General features: G+C 39.7%; 1 protein-coding gene and 1 pseudogene across 2 annotated transcripts in view; both read left to right on the forward strand.

Annotated features, from left to right (window-relative positions):
- Positions 1-18,233, forward strand: part of SPIDR (scaffold protein involved in DNA repair) — a 354,487-nt gene that overhangs the window by 35,752 nt on the left and 300,502 nt on the right. For both annotated transcript variants that reach the window (XM_060128290.1, XM_060128291.1), the window contains exons 2-5: positions 4,700-4,855; positions 5,506-5,572; positions 11,997-12,176; positions 14,677-14,834. In XM_060128290.1, coding sequence (XP_059984273.1) covers positions 4,700-4,855; positions 5,506-5,572; positions 11,997-12,176; positions 14,677-14,834 — 561 coding nt within the window. The remainder of the gene's footprint in view (positions 1-4,699; positions 4,856-5,505; positions 5,573-11,996; positions 12,177-14,676; positions 14,835-18,233) is intronic.
- LOC132508114 (small ribosomal subunit protein eS26-like) lies at positions 4,168-4,514 on the forward strand (annotated as a pseudogene).

Genomic DNA, 18,233 nt, shown 5'->3' on the forward strand with positions numbered 1-18,233 from the left:
GAAGCAGAAGGGGAGGCTGAAGAGTGCTGTTGAAGGCCAGGATAGTAGGTATCAGAACTTGGGCTCAGGACCTCGTGTCAGTGAATTTGTGGGAGGGTCTCTGTTGCCACTGCCTGAGCTGCTGGAGGGCAGAGTCTTTCTTGTTCGTCTTATATCCCTGGGGCCTGGCGGAGTGTCTGCCTGCAGTGGGCACTCAGTACATGTTTACTGACAGACTGAAGATGAGGACATTAGAATTCTGTCTTTTATGTTAAGTTAGAGGGTTCTAGTCCCTAAAGAATCTGAGTATGGATGAAATCCAGAGAAGCAAAGGAGAAGTCAGATGCAACCAAAGCAGTGACAGGCCTGAGAAACGTTCTGTTGCCAGAGAGAAGGAGAAAACAAATGTGCAATTAACTTGATAGGACAGGCTCTGAGCATCACAGTGCCTACCGACTAGCTGATGTGGTTAAAACTTTACATCTGTTCCTCATATTTGACAGGAACAGATTTGAGAGCCACGGAGTCATTGTCTCTGCTTAATGTAGTTCAATTTCTGGGTGAAAAAGGGTTGACATCCTTCAAGTATGTGGTTAGAGCCATTGGGATACATTGGGATACATATATTATTCAGATACCCAAGGAAACTTCCTTTTTGGATTGTTAGATATCAGATTTGTTCCCCAAATTTATTACATGATATCCAAAACAATATTTAGAAATTTTCACTTCTTTCCAAGGGGAGTATCCCACAAATGTATAGTGGAATGCATTTGGTTTTATACGGAGTAAAGTTTCAAAATGAGTAAATAAAATACATAAGCATGGTGTACTTGAGAAATGAAAAATTGAGCGGAGCACCAATAAGAAGGAAAAGTGGTCTCTGAGGGGCTGATGTGGATAGTAAAGCAGTGAAGCAGAGTTTAACCATTTTGTGTTTTAATTGGTTGCTTTTTTCTGAAGTATGGTCTATTCAAAGTACAGTCAATCCTCATTTTTCAAAGATTCTGCATTTATGAAATCGCCTACTTGCTCAAATTTATTTGTAATCCCCAAATCAGTGCTCTTGGTGCTTTTATAGTCATTTGCAGGCATATGTAGAGCAGGGAAAATTTTGAGTCACCTGACACCCGTGTTTCCAACCGAGGTCCAAGGCCCCACTCTGTCTACTTGTTCTAGCTCTCACACTCTAAACGAGGGCCCTTTTCTTGGTCTTTTTAGTGCCACGTTTTTCACATTTTTGTGCTTCGTGTTGGTGATGTCACTGTTTAAAATGGCCCCCAAACATAGTGCTGTCTAGTGTTCCTAAGCGCAGGACATCTGTGATGTGCATTATGGAGAAAGTATGTGTGTTAGATAAGCTTTGTTCAGGCATGAGTTATAGTGCTGTTAGCCGTGAGTTCAATGTTAATGAATAAGCTATATATATTAAATAAGGTGTCTTTAAACAGAAACACACAAAAAGTAAAGTTTCATATTGACAGGAACTATGCTGTATTCCCCGAGGAGCAGTGGTTCAGGATCTGCCAATTCGTTGTTTTTGGCAACTTTATAGAACATTAACTACTTTGAATAATGAGAATTGACTGTATTTGTTTCCTATTCTTCTTCCTGGCCTCAACCTGGGCTTATATAGTTGTGTGTGTGTGTGTGTGTGTGTGTGTGTGTGTGTGTGTGTGTGTGTGTGTGTGTGTGTGTGTGTGTGTGTGGAGGGTCGGGATAACTTTTTATTTTGACAAAATTTCAAACTTACAGGAAACTTGCAAGAATAACATAATGAGGTTCTTTCTAGTGGAACTATAAGTGGGTTAATAGTGTCCCCTGCAAAATTCATGTCCAGCCGGAACTTCAGAATATGACCTTATTTTTGGAGATGGGTGTTGGAAGATGTAATTAGTTACTATGAAGTCATACTGCATTAGGGTGGGCCCTAAATCCAGTGACTGGTGTCCTTATAAGAAGAGGAGAGGACACACAGAGATACACACAGGAGAGAATACCATGTGATGATGGAGGTGGAGATTGGCGCGATGCAGCTACAAGCCAAGGAACGCCAAGGATTGCTTAGAGCCACCAGAAACTAGAAAGAGGCAAGGAAAGATTCTTCCCTAGAGCCCCCAGAGGGACTAACACGTTCATTTTTGGACTTGAAGCCTCTAGAATTGTGAGAATAAATTTGTTGTCTCAAGCCACTGAGTTTGTGGTAACTGGTTATGTCAAACCCTAGGAAACTAGTACAGTAACCCTTTATTCTGATTCACCAATTTGTTTTTATTGGTCTCTCTGTCTGTTTCCCTTTCTCTACATGTGTATATCTAATTTTTTTCTGTACTATTTCAGAGGAATTGAGAGACATAGTGAACCTGTACCCCAGAATGTTTATTTCCTAGGTTAAGGACAGCTCTTACATAAGCATAGTATAATTACAAAACTAGGAAATTAAAAATTGATGAAATACTGTTATCTGATCAGTCGTATATGCTCAAATTTTATCAGTTGCCTAATAATGATCTGTTTTCCCTGGTCCAAGATCCAGTCCATGATCATATGTTCATTTTCTTTTCATGCCTCTTTAGCCCTGCATTAATCTGGGATGGTTCCTCAGACTTTCTTTGTGTTTCTTGACCTTGCCATTGTTGAGGTGTATAGGCCAGTTATTGTGGGCTTGTTTGATATTTTCTCTGTTTAGATTTAGGGTATGCATTTTTGATAGTAATACAGTGGAGGTTGTCCTGTATTCTGGTTGTTGCCTCATATTAAGAAGCATTTGATGCTGGTTTACATCAACATTCATGACTTGATTAAGATGGTGTCTGACAGGTTTCTCCACTGTAAAGTTACTGTTTTTCCCTTTGGAATTAATAAGTAATTTGAGGGGAATCATTTTGTGATCATGTATATATCCTCTTCATCCTCAAACTTTTACCCACTAGTTTTAGCATTCATTGATAATTTTGTAAATCCGTCATTTATTTATTTGTTTATATCAATGTAGACTTACAGTCTTGTTTTATTCAGTAGGTTATAATCCTTTACTGTCATTATTTATTTGATGCTGGAATGTCCCACATTTGGCCAGTGAGAGCCCCTTCATTCAGGCTCATGTGTCCTTTTTACATGTTCTCATTATTCCTTGGGCACTTTCTCACTCTCTGGCTCAAGATATTTCAGGCTCATTTTGTCCTTCCCTGTCCCATCCCTGGTATCACCCACTTGGTTAAAGAGCTGACCTGGGCTGATTTAATGTATTAAAGAGGTATTCTGGAGTTAAAAATATATGTGTGTGTGTGTGTGTGTGTGTGTGTGTGTGTGTGTGTGTGGACTCTGAGTAGGCCAAATGATATTTTCCAGTTTCTTTACTGTCCTAGATAACTAAGTGAGCTTTCTCAGAGCTGTCAGGTAACTGAATCCTGACAGGTGTCTGTGGAGGGTAGCACCTTCTTGAGGATAGATACCTCTTCCTCTTGCAGTCCTGCCCCACCATAGGAATTTCTGCATGAGAAGGAACATGCTTAGACCTGTTAAGTATTAAAATACCATCTATGTTATGGCTGAATTTATTTTTATGAATTTGTTCCCTTCTTCCTAGTTAAGAAAGTTTTAATGGTATATTTTAATCTTAATTTATTTTTTTAAACTACAATGGCACTGGATGAGGGATTTTATTTCTGATTCGGTGGTCAGCTCATAGTAGTTGACCTTAATTTGATTCCCAATGCAAATATAAAATTTTCCTTAAAATGCAAATTTAAAAACTTACAAAGTGAGTATTTGTCTGTCATAGACATTTAAAAAAACAAAATGGCTTGAGGAAAGAAGTCAGTGTTGTCACTGTTCCTGGATATAAACTCCTTGGCTCCTTTGGGTCTTCTAGGGTGGATCCCTTGCCCTTTCTATTTCTGGTGCATTCTCAGGCTGCCTGCTCCCCTTCCTGGTGAACACCAGATGTCTGTGCTCAGTCCTCCTTTGCTCCCTTGCTTCTCTCAGCTTCTTTCCTCTCAGATATGATACCATGCAGAACTTTGGAGTGTTCATTGTTTGTCCTCACACGCTTGTATTTTGGAGTTTGTTGTCTAGTTGTGTTGTCCACGTGCTTGTGGTTTTGCTATCTCGTGACTCTTTCTTTCTGTGGCGGTTCAGAGACATTTAAAAACTCTGCCAGTCCTCTCTTGCCTTCTCACTTCCAGGATGACCAAGAAAAGAAGGAACAATGGTCATGCCTAAAAGGGCCACAGACATGTGCAGCCTGTTCGCTGCACAACTGTTCGCGACGTGTGCCCAAGGACAAGGCTGTTAAGAAATTCGTCATTTGGAACATAGTAGAGGCCGAAGCTTTCAGGGACATTTCTGAAGCCAGTGTTTTCGATGCGTGTGCACTTCCCAGACTGTATGTGAAAGTACATAACTGCACGAGTTGTGCCATTCACTGCAAGGTAGTCAGAAATCATTCTCAGAAAGTCTGGAAGGACTAAACATCGTCACCTTGTTTTAGATTTGGGGGTGCTGCCCCACAGCCTCCACCAAAGCCCATGTAAGGAGCTAAGTCCTTAAAGACTGAAGAAATACTGTTCTTTGAAAAGACAATAAAATGGAAATTATACTTAAAATAAAATAAAAGCTATGCTGCCACCGATGCCATTTCTGGGCTTCCACAGTGTTACTGTATATTTAGTGAAGTTGATTTCACTGGTTTTTTTTTCTTTGAAAACCATTTCTACAGAGAAAAAGAAATTGGGATGTAGAATACCCATCCTTTCCAGGAGAGAGTCCACTGCAGTGCAGACGAGCAGGTCTCAGGACCGTGGGGGCAGAAGCTTCCCTCTCTGAAGCATGGCTCAGGTGTGGAGAAGGATTTCAGGAGACTCCTGAGACTCTGGTAAAGTCATAATATTTTTTTCCCTGAAATGCTGAAGGGCAAATCTGAGATTCCTGAGAGTTCAGGCCACTGTAATTATATTTCTTCAGAATTCCCTTCCTTATTTTCTTTCAGAACACTGTAATTGGTGTGTTACTTTTTTCTCCTCATCCTTGAATTCCTTAAAAATTGTGGCATAGCAGTATTCACCTCTTTCTGTCATGCAGAACCTTTGTACTTCTTTGTAAGTGAAGGATACATACTGAAAATGTTCTCAGAAGATGAAACTGTTGAGCATCCTGCTCTTTAAAAGAAGTATTTATGAAATGCTTACATATTTAGAATCTAATGGCAGCGAGATATTCTGGTTAATTTTGGTGTATGTGGTAACTTTGAAGTACTCAGCATAAGAAGGAGTACTCACCACTAAAGGTTAGACAGCTCAAGGTTAGATAGCTCTCTGTTTAGATTCTGGAAGAATACAAAAATGCACTGTAAGTATTTGCTTTGGGACTACTTGTTGGTAAATAAAGGAAAACAGAGGAATATGTTAAAGGGGTGTAGTGTAAGTTCTTGAATATTTTATGTAATATTGTTGGTTTTCAGCCCTTGTCACATAAACTGCTACATCATCACTAATTATCATTATTGTTGTCATTATCTGCCTGCAGTCATTAACAGCTGAAAAGAAGACTACTACAGAAAAACACCTTGAATTATCCTCTGGACCCAAGACAGGTAATATTTTGTTGATTTCTTGGCAGAAAAGGTATAAGGCTAATGTATCCTCCTTTGATTTATTTGCTTTCTTTTAAAAAGATGTTTACATAGTTTGGGTAGGCTATATATTCATGGTTAAGAAAACACCCAAACAATGTAAAAAGGTATTGTTTTGAAAAAATCTCTCATCTTTGTCACCATCCACCCCATTTTTTCTGTGTCATGTAGGTAATTATTAAAATTTTTTGTCTCTTTCCTGGGTTCACTGTTATCAACAGAGCCCAGTAGGCAAGCTCAGGTTCATAGCTCCAGGGTTTTAAAAAGAATAATAAGATCATAATAAAGTTATGATCTATGATATAAGGACTATACTACTTAGTCAATGAAATTCTTACTTGGCAAATTAGTTAGGGAAGGCTTTCAGTTACAGATAGTAGGAAGTTGTATTGGAGTGTTTGAAGAGATGGGTTGAATTTATCCCCTGCAACAAGAAGGACAGGGGGCCAGACTCATTTTGAGTTCTGCTGCCTTAGTGTAGGGTTTGTTTTTGCAGTCGTGAGGTAGAGGCTGAATTCTCCAGGCTCAATTCTCAGGAAAAGTATAGGCTTGGAGGATTTTCTCCAGATGAACTTTTCCTCTGAGAAGGAGTACTCTCCCTAGGACCTCTGCCTTGGCCAGAGCCTTTTACATAGGGTCACCTCCACTAAAGGGACATCAGTGAAATTAAGGATTTTTAAACATGTATGTTGCTGCTCAAAGAAAATTGGGATTTTGTTAGGAAGAAGAGGGAGTGGATATCAGGGAGGCCACTGGTTCTGCTGCTACACTCAGTTACCCTCTGGGCAGGAAGGATGAGGGCTTGAGACTTCAGGGATCTCATCTGACCCTGAAGTGGCCTGACTGTATCTTGAGTGTGGGGTCTTGAGATAGCAAGCTAAACATGCTGAGCCTCAGTTTCTGCATCTGGAAAATAGGCCTAAGAATTGTGTATCTCATTGCGTTATTGTGAGTTTAAAAAATAATAATAATCAAAACGCCTAGTTCAAAGGTTTACACTTAGTAGGTGCTTAATGGCAGCAATTGCTGTTGTGTTTGATGGCAGAGTGGGAGAGCCGCTCAGAGTCCTGCGGGGTGGGGAAGCTTTCTGTGAGTAAGAGACTCAACACTTTAAGCTGTATTATTACTTCACTAACATTTAAGGGGGTTCTTTTTATGCAATTGAAGAATAAAATTCCCCTAATCTTTTTGATTCATAAAATGCTGTATTATAAAATACCATAGTCTTCTGATGGCGCTACAGAATTTAATTTTTAATATTATTAGTGCTGAATGTTGTGATTTTCAAAGATCAATTTAATTCTGATTTCTAAACTGTCATAATGTATGGAGAGAATAGTATAGTTGATCCTTGAATGACTGACATGGGGGGCTGGGGCGCTGACCCTCCACACAGTCAGAAATACGCCTGTAACTAACTTTACAGTCAGCTTTCCTTGTCCGCAGTTCTGCATCAGCGGATTCAACCTACTGCGGGTCATGCCGTACCGTAGTGCATATTTATCGAAAAAAATCTGTGTGTAAGTGGATCTGCGCAGGTCAAACCTGTGTTGTTCAAGGGTCAACTAACTATTTTCTTTTACAGATGTGGCTTCTATCTTTTTTTGGAGACTTAAAATTGGTGTAGTCAAATTTAACTTGGGGAGAGAGAAATATTAAATAAGCTGCTACCTTCTTTTAATTTCAAAAGGATCTTTTGAGATGATTTCCCATGCCAATATATTCAACCTAAAACCTACTCTGCTGTGCTCTCGATTCTGTGGAATGATCAGTAGATTCTCATGGGCTGAAAGAGCTTGTATCCATGTATAATTAATTTATTTACAGCATAAGCAGGTTGTTAAGAACAGAAAGTATTGTTAGTAACTTAACAGAAGCTTACAAATAGAAATTGGTAGAAAAGGGGACTCAAGGCGTTTCCTAGAACTGGTTCATTTTAAAAACAGTAACTTCTAACATATTAGTTTAAGACAGGCTATTAACAAAACTTCTAGGATGTGGAAGTAATATTTTTATGAGAGCTGGGAAGCAGAAGTGGGGGAACATACTTTTGCAAAGTGTGCAAAAAAGGGGGAGACTCCATTTCCTTGTTTCCGCATCTCTATTTCCTTACCTGTAAGGCACTGAGAACCAGAGAAGGAAAGGGGAGGAAATGGAGGAGAAGAGAAGGGGTGAGAGAAGTGAGCAAATGAATGTTGGCAAAGGATCTCGCCAGAAGGTTTGAGGGACGTGGAAGAAGATAAAAACTTGAAATGAAAGAGGCTGGAACCTTTGTAGTTAGTGATTTTCTTTAAAAGGCAAAACTTTAAAAAAGTGTATTTACCAAGCAAAATGAAACTATGTAATAAAAAGAAGATAGTGTTTATTTTTTTTCTTGAAATACCCTGCAAAATATGTTCTCAAAATATTTATTTGTTATGGAGTCAGAAATCTCCTTGAGAAGCATTAGTAAATTTTTATGTATGTATTTATTATTATTATTTTAAAAAAATGTCTAGTCAGGTCTTCTGCCCATTTTTAAAAAAAATTCTTTTTTTTTTATTATTATATCTTTTTTTGGCTGCATCAGGTCTTAGTTGTGGCACGTGGGCTTCTCTGCAGTGTGGCGTGTGGGCTCTGTAGTTTGCGGCACGCAGGCTCTCTCGTTGAGGTCCGCGAGCTCAGTGGTTGTGGCACGTGGGTTTAGTTGGCCCACGGCATGTGGGAATCTTAGTTCCCCAGCCAGGGATCAAACCTGCATCCCCTGCATTGGAAGGCAGATTCTTTACCACTGAACCACCAGGGAAGTCCCGCATTAGTAAATTTTTAAATTATTATTTCTTGATGTGCTTTTCTCCCTGTTGGACCATAGATTTTTTCAGGGCAGACCCTCCTCTATTGCTCATCTTTATATCCTAGGTGGCTAGGGCTAGGATATGGCTAGGGCTGCCATAATAAAATGCTACAAACTGGGTGTGTTTGTTTGTTTGTTGGGTTTTTTTTTTTGCAGTACGCGGGCCTCTCACTGTTGTGGTGTCTCCCGTTGTGGAGCACAGGCTCCGGATGCACAGGCTCAGCGGCCATGGCTCACGGGCCCAGCCGCTCCGCGGCATGTCGGATCTTTCCGGACTGGGGAACGAACCCGTGTCCCCTGCATCGGCAGGCGGACTCTCAACCACTGCGCCACCAGGGAAGCCCCAAACTGGGTGTTTTTAACAACAAAAACTTCTTATCTTGCAGTTGTGGAGGCTAGAAGTCTAAAGTGAAGGTATTGGCAGGGTTGCTTCCTTCTAGGATGTGCTCCAGGCTTCTTTCCTTGACTTGTAGGTGGCTGTCTTCTCCAAGTGTCTCTTTACTGTGTTTTCGCTCTCTGCATGTATGGTTCTGTGTTCAAATTTCTCCTTTTTGCAAGGACAGGTGTCATATTAGATTAGGGCCCACACTAATAATATCGCTTTAGACCCTATCTTCAAATAAGTTCACATTCTTAGATGCTGGGGGTTAGAATTTTAACATATGAATGAGTTTTGGGGGGACACAATTCAGCCTATAACACCAAGTCCTAGCATAGTGCCTAGCACACGTTGGTCACCCAGAAATGTTTATAAATACATGGTAACTATTCTCATAGTCTGGCTGATGTTGTTCCTGGAATTTCGTTGGAATGAGCCTTGATTTCAAGAGCAACCCCTTTTTAGCAAGTAAAATGAATTACTGAGTAATAAATTCCTGGTAGAGGTTAACTATATAAATTATACAGTTAGGTGCCTATAATTTATAGGTTTATGAATTTGTTATATAATCTGAAAATAGTGATAACTTCCTGTCTTACTCCATTCAGGCTCTTATTGTATATAAGAAAAATACTGTAGACTGGGTGGCTTATAAACAAAAGAAATTTATTTCTCACAGTTCTGGAGGCGGAAAGTCAGGACATTGATTTAGTGTCTGGCGAGGACTCGCTTCCTGGTTCATAGCACCTCCCTGCTGCATCCTCATAGGGTAGAAGAGGCTGGGGATCTCTCTGGGGCTTCTTTTGTAGGGCACTAATTCCATTCATGAGGGCTCCACCCTCATGATCTAATTACCCCCTAAAGGCCACACCTCTTAATACCATAACACTGGGATTTGGCTTCAATATGTGAGTTTTAGGGGAACACAAACATTCAGTCTGTAGCATTCTACTTTTTCTTTTTTGATTTACTTGTCCAGATGCATAATAATGAAAAAGATTGATAATGTCTTTGGCAAGTAAGTACACAGCTTAGTTTTATTAGCTCTTTAAATCAATATGAGTTCTTAGGTTATTGTGAATAGTTTATATTTTTTTATTTTGAAGGATAGACAACTTTAGTAATTCTAGATGTTCATGGAACAAAGTAAGTGTTCAGTAAGTGTTTACTATTATTTCATGTTTTTGTGCCTTTGTAAATGTTGATTTTCCAGACATCGTTTTGTCAGTGAATCTTCCTTTCCTGATCAACATAAAGTGGAGCATCCACCTTTTTGGCACCATCATCATTATACTGTGACATATCTCTAATACAGTATTTAATTTTTCTTTTCATGATCAACTAGTGTTGCCTTTCAGATCATGCATTCCTTGAGGGCAGGAGTTTTCTTTCTTTTTTTTTTTTTGTTTCCTCAAGGTTTACTATATCAGAGGTGTTATATAAATAGGTATTTAATGAAGTCATTTAACTTTTGAGCCTGTTTCCTCTTCTGTAAAACTCGAGTTATAATATCTAATCTCTAAACTTTATACTGTATTGAAATGTGACTAAGAGAGTTTTTTTTTTTTTTTGGTTTTAGCATTATAACTCATCTATCTACTCAATAGGAATAGAAAATTTGATTTTTATTAGATACCTATTCCTTTTCTGATCAAAATCAGTAAAATTTTCTGTTGGACTTCTGGTTCCATCGAGATAGAGTCGCCCTGTTCCTTCTAGGTTTCCTGTCTATCAGAATGGCTAAAATAAAATATAGTGACCACACCAAGTGCTGCTGCTGATGTGAAAAACTGGATCAGTCACACATTGCTGGTGGGACTATAAAATGGCACAGCCGCCCTGGAAAACAGTTCGGCAGTTCATTAACAAGACTAAACGCACAATTACCATACAGCCCAACAATTGCACCCTTAGACATTTATTCTGGAGAATGAAAGTTACAGTCACATAAAATGCTGTACACAGTGTTCATAGTGGCTTCATTTGTCATAGCCCCAAACTGGAAACAACCCAGATGTCCTTCAAGGGTAACTGATTAAACAAGCTGTGGTTCATCCACACCACAGAACACTGCTCAGTAATAAAAAGAAAGTGACTGGTGATACACACAACAGCCTGGTGAATGTCCAGGGAATAATGCTGAGCACAAAAAGCCAGTCCTAAAAGGTAACACAGGTGATTCCATTTATATATTATTCTTGAAATGACAAAATTATAGAAGTGCAAAACTGCCTTGTGGTTGCTAGGGATTGGGAATTGAGGTGGGGAGGGGAGTTATCCTCACAGGGATGGCAGTGTAAGATATCCTCACAGGGATGGAGTTCTCTATCTTGACTATCAGTATCGACATTCTGTGTTGTACTGTGGTGTTCATAATGTTACCATTGGAGGGATTGGGTGAAGTATACACGGGCCCTCTCTGTTATTTCTGACAGCTGTATGTGAACCAACTATTACCTCAAAATAAGTTTAATTAATTAAAATAGTTTGCTGTTAAGTATTTTAAGCAAACTGCTGTTACCAGGGCTCCTAGTATGGCAAAGGAAGCACACAGAAGCATTCCGATTACAGATAATTATTGGTGTGGTTTGTTTTGTGGGTTTTTTTTTTTTTTTTTTTTTTTTTTGCGGTATGTGGGCCTCTCACTGTTGTGACCTCTCCCGTTGCGGAGCACAGGCTCCGGACGCGCAGGCTCAGCGGCCATGGCTCACGGGCCCAGCCGCTCCGCGGCATGTGGGATCTTCCTGGACCAGGGCACGAACCCACGTCCCCTGCATCGGCAGGTGGACTCTCAACCACTGTGCCACTAGGGAAGCCCTGTTTTGTGTTTCCTTATGGCTTGATGAAATATTCTACGAAGTTTTATAGTTTTGTAATTATTCGAAGGTTATTTTTGAGTTTTCATTTGTGCTCCAGTCATTTTCCTTGTCTTTTATGACTTTTCTCAATCATTTTGACTTCTTTTTCTTCTTGTAATTTGGCTTTAATTCAAAGAATCTTAGCCAGGTTGTACATAGACCTTCAGTTCGGAAGATTTGAAATAAGACATTGCTTTCACTATCAGCAGAATATTGTATATTTGTGACTTCAGCAAAGTAACATGTATAAAACTTCATTTTGATCAATAACTGTATCAATTGGCCATTTTTATATTTTCCCTTTTTCTTTTGCAGAACCTACCACATCTAAGAGTACCAGTGGGCTTACAGCTATAACATGGAGTTCCAGTGGAAGTGATCTGTCAGATGAAGATAAAACAATTTTGAAATCACAGAGAGAGAATGGACATGGTTCTAGAATAGGCAGGTTTTATAGCAGGAATATTTTCTCTCCAGAAGATGGGGCCAGTGAAGGTAAATTGATAATTTTGTAAGAAATTTAGTTTCTGTTATAGATTAGATTTTAATAATGGAAGAAACTTACACTCATTTTCTAATATTGATACTTAGCATTTTTAAAAATAATACTGAGTCGCAGCCTCCCAGCCTTTTAGAAACATTTTCTCATAATATTTATCACAATAACTCTAAGAGATAAGTATTACCAGTATTATTTTTACAGTTAACAACTTAAGCTTGAACATGTTAGAACTGGTTGGATTCCACTTTGGGTCTCTTTGACCAAGCCAGTTCTCTGAAGTACAGGTACAGGTTAGAGATATTGCAGGTTTGGTTCCCGACCACCGCAATAAAGTGAAAGTTGCAGCAAACCGAGTCACATGAATGTTTGGGTTCGCAGTGCACATACAAGTTATATTTACGTACTGCTGTAGTCTATTAAGTGTGCAGCAGCATTATATCTAAAAAGAAATGCACGTACCCTAATTAAAAGGTACTTTATTGCAGAAAAAATGCTAACCATCATCGGAGCCTTCATTCAGCAAGTCGTGTATTTTTGCTGGTGGAGGATCTCGCTTTAGTGTTGATGGCTACTCACTGAAGGCTGGGGTTGGTGTGGCAGTTTCTTGAAATGAGGCAACAATGAAGTTTGCTGCATCGATCGACTCTTTCTTTCATAAACGATTTCTCTGGAGCTTGCTATGCTGCTCGATAGCATTTTAGCCACAGGAGAACTTCTTTGAAAATTGAAGTCAGTCCTCTCAAACCTTGCTGCTGGCTTTATCAACTAAGTTTTTGTAATGTTCTAAATCCTTTGTTGCCATTTCAACAGTCTTCACAGCCTCTTCACCAGGAGTAGATTCCATCTCAAGAAATCACTTTCTTTGCAGATCCATAAGCAGCAGCTCCTCACCTGTTAAGAGTTTTATCCTGAGCTTGCAGCAATTCAGTCACATCTTCAGGCTCCACTTCTAGTTCTACTTCTCTTGTTATTTTCACCACATCTGCAGTCCTTCCTCCACTGAAGTCTTGAACCCCTCAAAGTCATCCATGAGGGTCAGGATCCACTTCTTCCAAACTCCTGTTACTGTGGACATTTTGACCTCTTCCCACTGAATGAATCACAGGTGTTGTTTTTTTTTTTTTTTTTTTTTGCGGTACGCAGGCCTCTCACTGTTGTGGCCTCTCCTGTTGTGGAGCACAGGCTCTGGATGCGCAGGCTCAGCGGCCATGGCTCACGGGCCTAGCTGCTCCGCGGTATGTGGGATCTTCCCCAACCGGGGCACGAACCTGTGTCCCCTGCATCGGCAGGCGGACTTTCAACCACTGCGCCACCAGGGAAGCCCCACAGATGTTCTTAATGGCATCTAGAATGGAGAATCCTTTTCAGAAGGTTTGCAGGTGACTTTGCCCAGATCCATCAGAGGAATCACTGTCAATAGCAGCTATAGCCTTGCAAAATGAACTTCTTAAATAATAAGACTAGAAAGTTAAAATTATTCCTTGATCCATGGGCTGCAGAGTGGATGTTGTGTTAGCAGGCATGAAAACAACATTCATTCCATTGTACACCATCTTCATCAGAGCTCTTGGGTGACCAGGTGCATTGTCGATGAATATTAATATTTTGAGAGGAATCATTTTTTCTGAGGAGTAGGTCTCAACAGTGGACTTAAAATATTCAGTAAACTATGTTGTAAACAGATGTGCTGTCATCCAGACTTTGTTCTGTTTATAGAGCACAGGCAGAGTAGATTTAGCATAATTCTTAAGCGCCTTAGGATTTTCAGAATGGTCGATGCGCATTGGCTTAACTTCAAGTCACCAGCTGTTCTGGCCCGTAACAAGACAGTTAGCCTGTCCTTTGTAGCTTTGAAGCCAGGCACTGATTTCTCCTCTTTAGCTGTGAATGTCCTAGATGGCATCTTCTTCTAGTAGAAGGCTGTTTCATCTGCATTAAAAATCTGTTATTTAGTGTAACCACCGTCATGAATTATCTTTGCTAGATCATCTGGATGACCTGGTGCAGCCTCTACATCAACAGTCACTGCTTGACCTTGCACTTTTATGTCATGGAGATGACTTCTCTCCTTAAGCCTCATGAACCAACCTCTGCTAGCTTTAAACTTTTCTTCTGCACCTTCCTCACCTGTATCAGCCTTCATAGAATTGAGGAGAGTTAGGACCTTGCTCTGGATTAGGCTTTGGCTTAAGGGAATGTTGTTTCTGGTTTGATCTTCTATCCAGACCATTAAAACTTTCTCCATATCAACAATAATGCTGGAGAAACTCTAGAAGAATACAAAAACAACTAACAGAAGTAGTTACCTGAGAATTGGGGTAGGGGTAAGAGTTGGGAGAAATGGGATGTTTATAGATAAGAGTAGGAGTATACTTTCTGCTGTCTTTTAATATATTTTAAAACTGTTGAACAACATGGATCTTTTACAGCTATAGAGGAAGAATAGATTTCAAACACATTAAAGATATTTAAAATTAAAATTGTATTTTTTAGATGATCTCCAGGTTATTGACTGGGAGATTGACAGTGACAGGGAAGATACATGTGATGAATTTGAAGACCGTGAGAGTGTGGTGGAAATATCTGACCGTGCTTCTTGTACAAGCAGTCGTTCTTTGACACCTCCAGAGATGCTGCTTGAACTTCCTAAGGTAAGAACGAATTGTTTCCAACTTTCCATTCTGTCTATGGCATTTGTTAGTCACAGCCTTTGGTGTTTTGTTTGAAACTCCTTCCTCAGGGACTACCACTTTTGACTCTGTGGATTATTTTGTTCTTTACCTCCTTTTCTCTAAATAACATGCTTGTAATGTGCTTTTTAAAAAATATATATATTTATTTTACTTTTGGCTGCCTTGGGTCTTAGTTGCGGCCTGTGAGATCTTTTGTTGTGGTGCACCGGCTTCTCTCTAGTTGTGGCACATGGGCTCCAGAGTGCATGGGCTCTGTAGTTGTGGTGCGCAGGCTCACTAGTTGCGGCTCGTGGACTTTAGTTGCCCCGCGGCATATGGGATCTTAGTTCCCTGACCAGGGATCAAACCCGTGTCCCCTGCATTGGAAGGCAGATTGCTAACCATTGGACCACCAGGGAAGTCCCTGTAATGTGCTTTTAAACGTGGATAAATACTGAGTACTTTTCTCCTCACCCACTCTCGCCTCTGCTACACATGGGACTTTCCCATCCCTCTGTTCCCCCAGGACAGATGTCTCATGGTCTGGTTACATTAGATTCAGCATTATGCAATTCTGAATAATAATATTCATAACAAGACAACTATTAATTGTGATTTTCCTTCCCACCTTTTCGTTTTTGTTGGAGTTAATCATTTGGGTTTTTGTTTGCCTAATTTTACTTATCATGAATAAAACTCTTAATTTTACTTATCATGAATAAAACTCTGATTTTTCACCATTGTTCAGTTCTCCCATTAAGATTTTCACACATAGCAGGCATTCTACTAGTTCTTTAAAAAAAAGTTTAAAAAATATTTTATTGAAGTATAGTTGATTTACAGTGTTGTGTTAATTTCTGCTGTATAGTAAAGTGATTCAGTTATATGTATTCTTTTTCATGTTCTTTTCCATTATGGTTTATCACAAGATACTGAATAGAGTTCCCTGTGCTCTACAGTAGGACCTTGTTGTTTATCCATCCTATATGTAATAGTTTGCACCTGCTAATCCCAAATTCCCAATCCCCCACCCCTCCCCCTTGGCAACCACAGGTCTGTCCTCTATGTTTGTGAGTCTGTTTCTGTTTTGTAGATATGTTGATTTGTGCCATAGTTCGGATTCCACCTATAAGTGATATCATATGGTATTTGTCTTTGTCTGACTTACTTCACTTAGCATGATAATCTCTAGGTCCATCCATGTAGCTGCAAATGGCATTATTTCATTCTTTCTTATGGCTGAGTAGTATTCCATTGTAATTATATACCACATCTTCTTTATCCTTTCAGCATTCTATTCGTTTTGTTTTTATGGAGAACTGTTTCCCACAACCTCCTAGCCGCTCTAATTTCAACTCAGAGTCCTCTGTGCTTTGTGAATGTAGCCACCCTTGAGTCACCCTTCACCGTCTTTTGGGGGAATTCCCTTCACCTCGCTCCTGCATGGAGCAACTTTATCCTGGACTCCTCTTTCTTGGTTGTTACTCTCATTTTGATTGAGCACATCTTCCACTAGCTTCCAAGAAAGGATTTATGGAAGATAATTTTTTGAGACTTGTCATGTCAGAAGATGCATTCATCACACTTTAATGTGTGATTGAAAATTTATATAGAATTTTAGGTTGGAAATTATTTTTCTTTAGAATTTTGAAGGCATTGCTTCATTGTCTTCTAGTTCCAGAGTTGCTATCAAGAAGCCTGAAGCTCTTCTCACTCTTGATCTTTTAAGTTTTTCTTATTCCTTGTTTTAAACTGTTTGATTGTGATATGCCTATAGGTGTGGTTTTCTGCTTGGAGTTCGTCAAGCTTCTTGGATCTGTGGTTTGTCTGGGATCCCCAAGCTCACTTCTGGGTTCAGTGATTTGCTAGGAAGACACTCAGAACTTAGCATACAGTCATACTCACAGCTATGATTTATTACAGTGAAAAGATACAAAAGTAAAATCAGCACTCTTCCAAGAGTCTTTTTCCAGCGGCGTCATACAGGGGATGCTTAACTGCTCCAGCAGAGAGTTTTGACAGTATATGTGCAGTGTTGTCTGCCGGGGGTGCTCATCGGTGACTCAGTGCCAACGGTTTTTATCAGGGGAGCTCTCTGCCTAACATGCGCCAGAATTTCAGTTTTCAGGATGGAAAACAGGTATTCAACATAAGCCATATTGTTTGCACAGGTTAGGCACAGGGAGATACTCTTATCATTGGGGAATGGTGGGAATCATCCTGAAATCTAAGTTCCCAGAGGTAGGCAAGGACCAACATTGTAAGCGGGGCTTTCTAGGGATACCTGTCTCGGGACTGCTAAGTTAACTCTCCTCTTCACATGGGTTCAAAGGTTTCATCACATTTGGAGAGTTTTTTGCCTTTATTCAACACTTTTTTTTCTGACTCCCTTTTCCTTTCCTTCTGTGACTCAAATTATACGTATGTTATTTAGGCTCCTTGATATCGCGTCATGTATTATTGACACTGTGCTCATTTTTTCCCCTCTCTGTTTCATTTTGAGTGGTTTCTATTGCTATACCTTCAAGTTTGATAATCTTTTCTTCCTGTAGTGTCTAATCTGCTGTTAATACTATCCAGTGTATTTGTCAGCTCTAAAAGTTTGATATGTCATTTTATCTTGTCCATGTCTCTCCTTAACACGATCATACATTTGTCTGTGTTTTGAACATAAAGTGTATAATAGTTGTTTTAACGGCTTTTTCGGTAAATCTGTCATCTGTGTAATTTCTGTGTCTGTTTCTATTGATTGGTATTTCTTTTCATTATGGGTTGTATTTTTCTGCTTCTTTATTTACATGCCTGGAAATTTTTCAGTAGATACCAAATATTTTGAATTCTATGTTGTTGGGTGCCGGATTTTAAAAAAAAATTATTTTAATTTTGGCTTTGTTCTGTGGTGCAGTTACCTGGAAACAGTTTCATCCTTTTAGGTGTTGCTTTATGATTTATTAGGTGGGTCTGGGGAAGTACACAGTCTTATATCCCACTACTGAAGCAAGACCTTCCTGAGGTCTGTGTAATTCTCTGAATTATGGGTTTTTTCCAGTCAGGTTAACGGTTACGGTTTCCTGACCCTGTGTGAATAGTGGGCACTGTTCTTCTAATACTTCCAAATGGTTCTTTCGCTGGTCTAGTGTTGTTTCTTTATATGCACATGCTGATCAGTACTCTTCTGTACACTTGAGGGGGATGATTGGGGTTCTCTGTGCAACTCTGGCTTTTCTGGTACTCTGTGCTATGAACTCTAGCTGCTTTTGTCTCCATGGACTCTCAGCTCTGTCTCTTCAACTCAGGGAGCTCACCAGGTTCCACCTCAGTTCTCCCTCCCTACTGTGTGGTTTGGAAATTCTCTCAAGAAAGTAAGCTGGGGCAATT

Source organism: Lagenorhynchus albirostris, chromosome 17 (assembly GCF_949774975.1).
Source record: "Lagenorhynchus albirostris chromosome 17, mLagAlb1.1, whole genome shotgun sequence".
Taxonomy (NCBI): Eukaryota; Metazoa; Chordata; class Mammalia; order Artiodactyla; family Delphinidae; genus Lagenorhynchus; species Lagenorhynchus albirostris.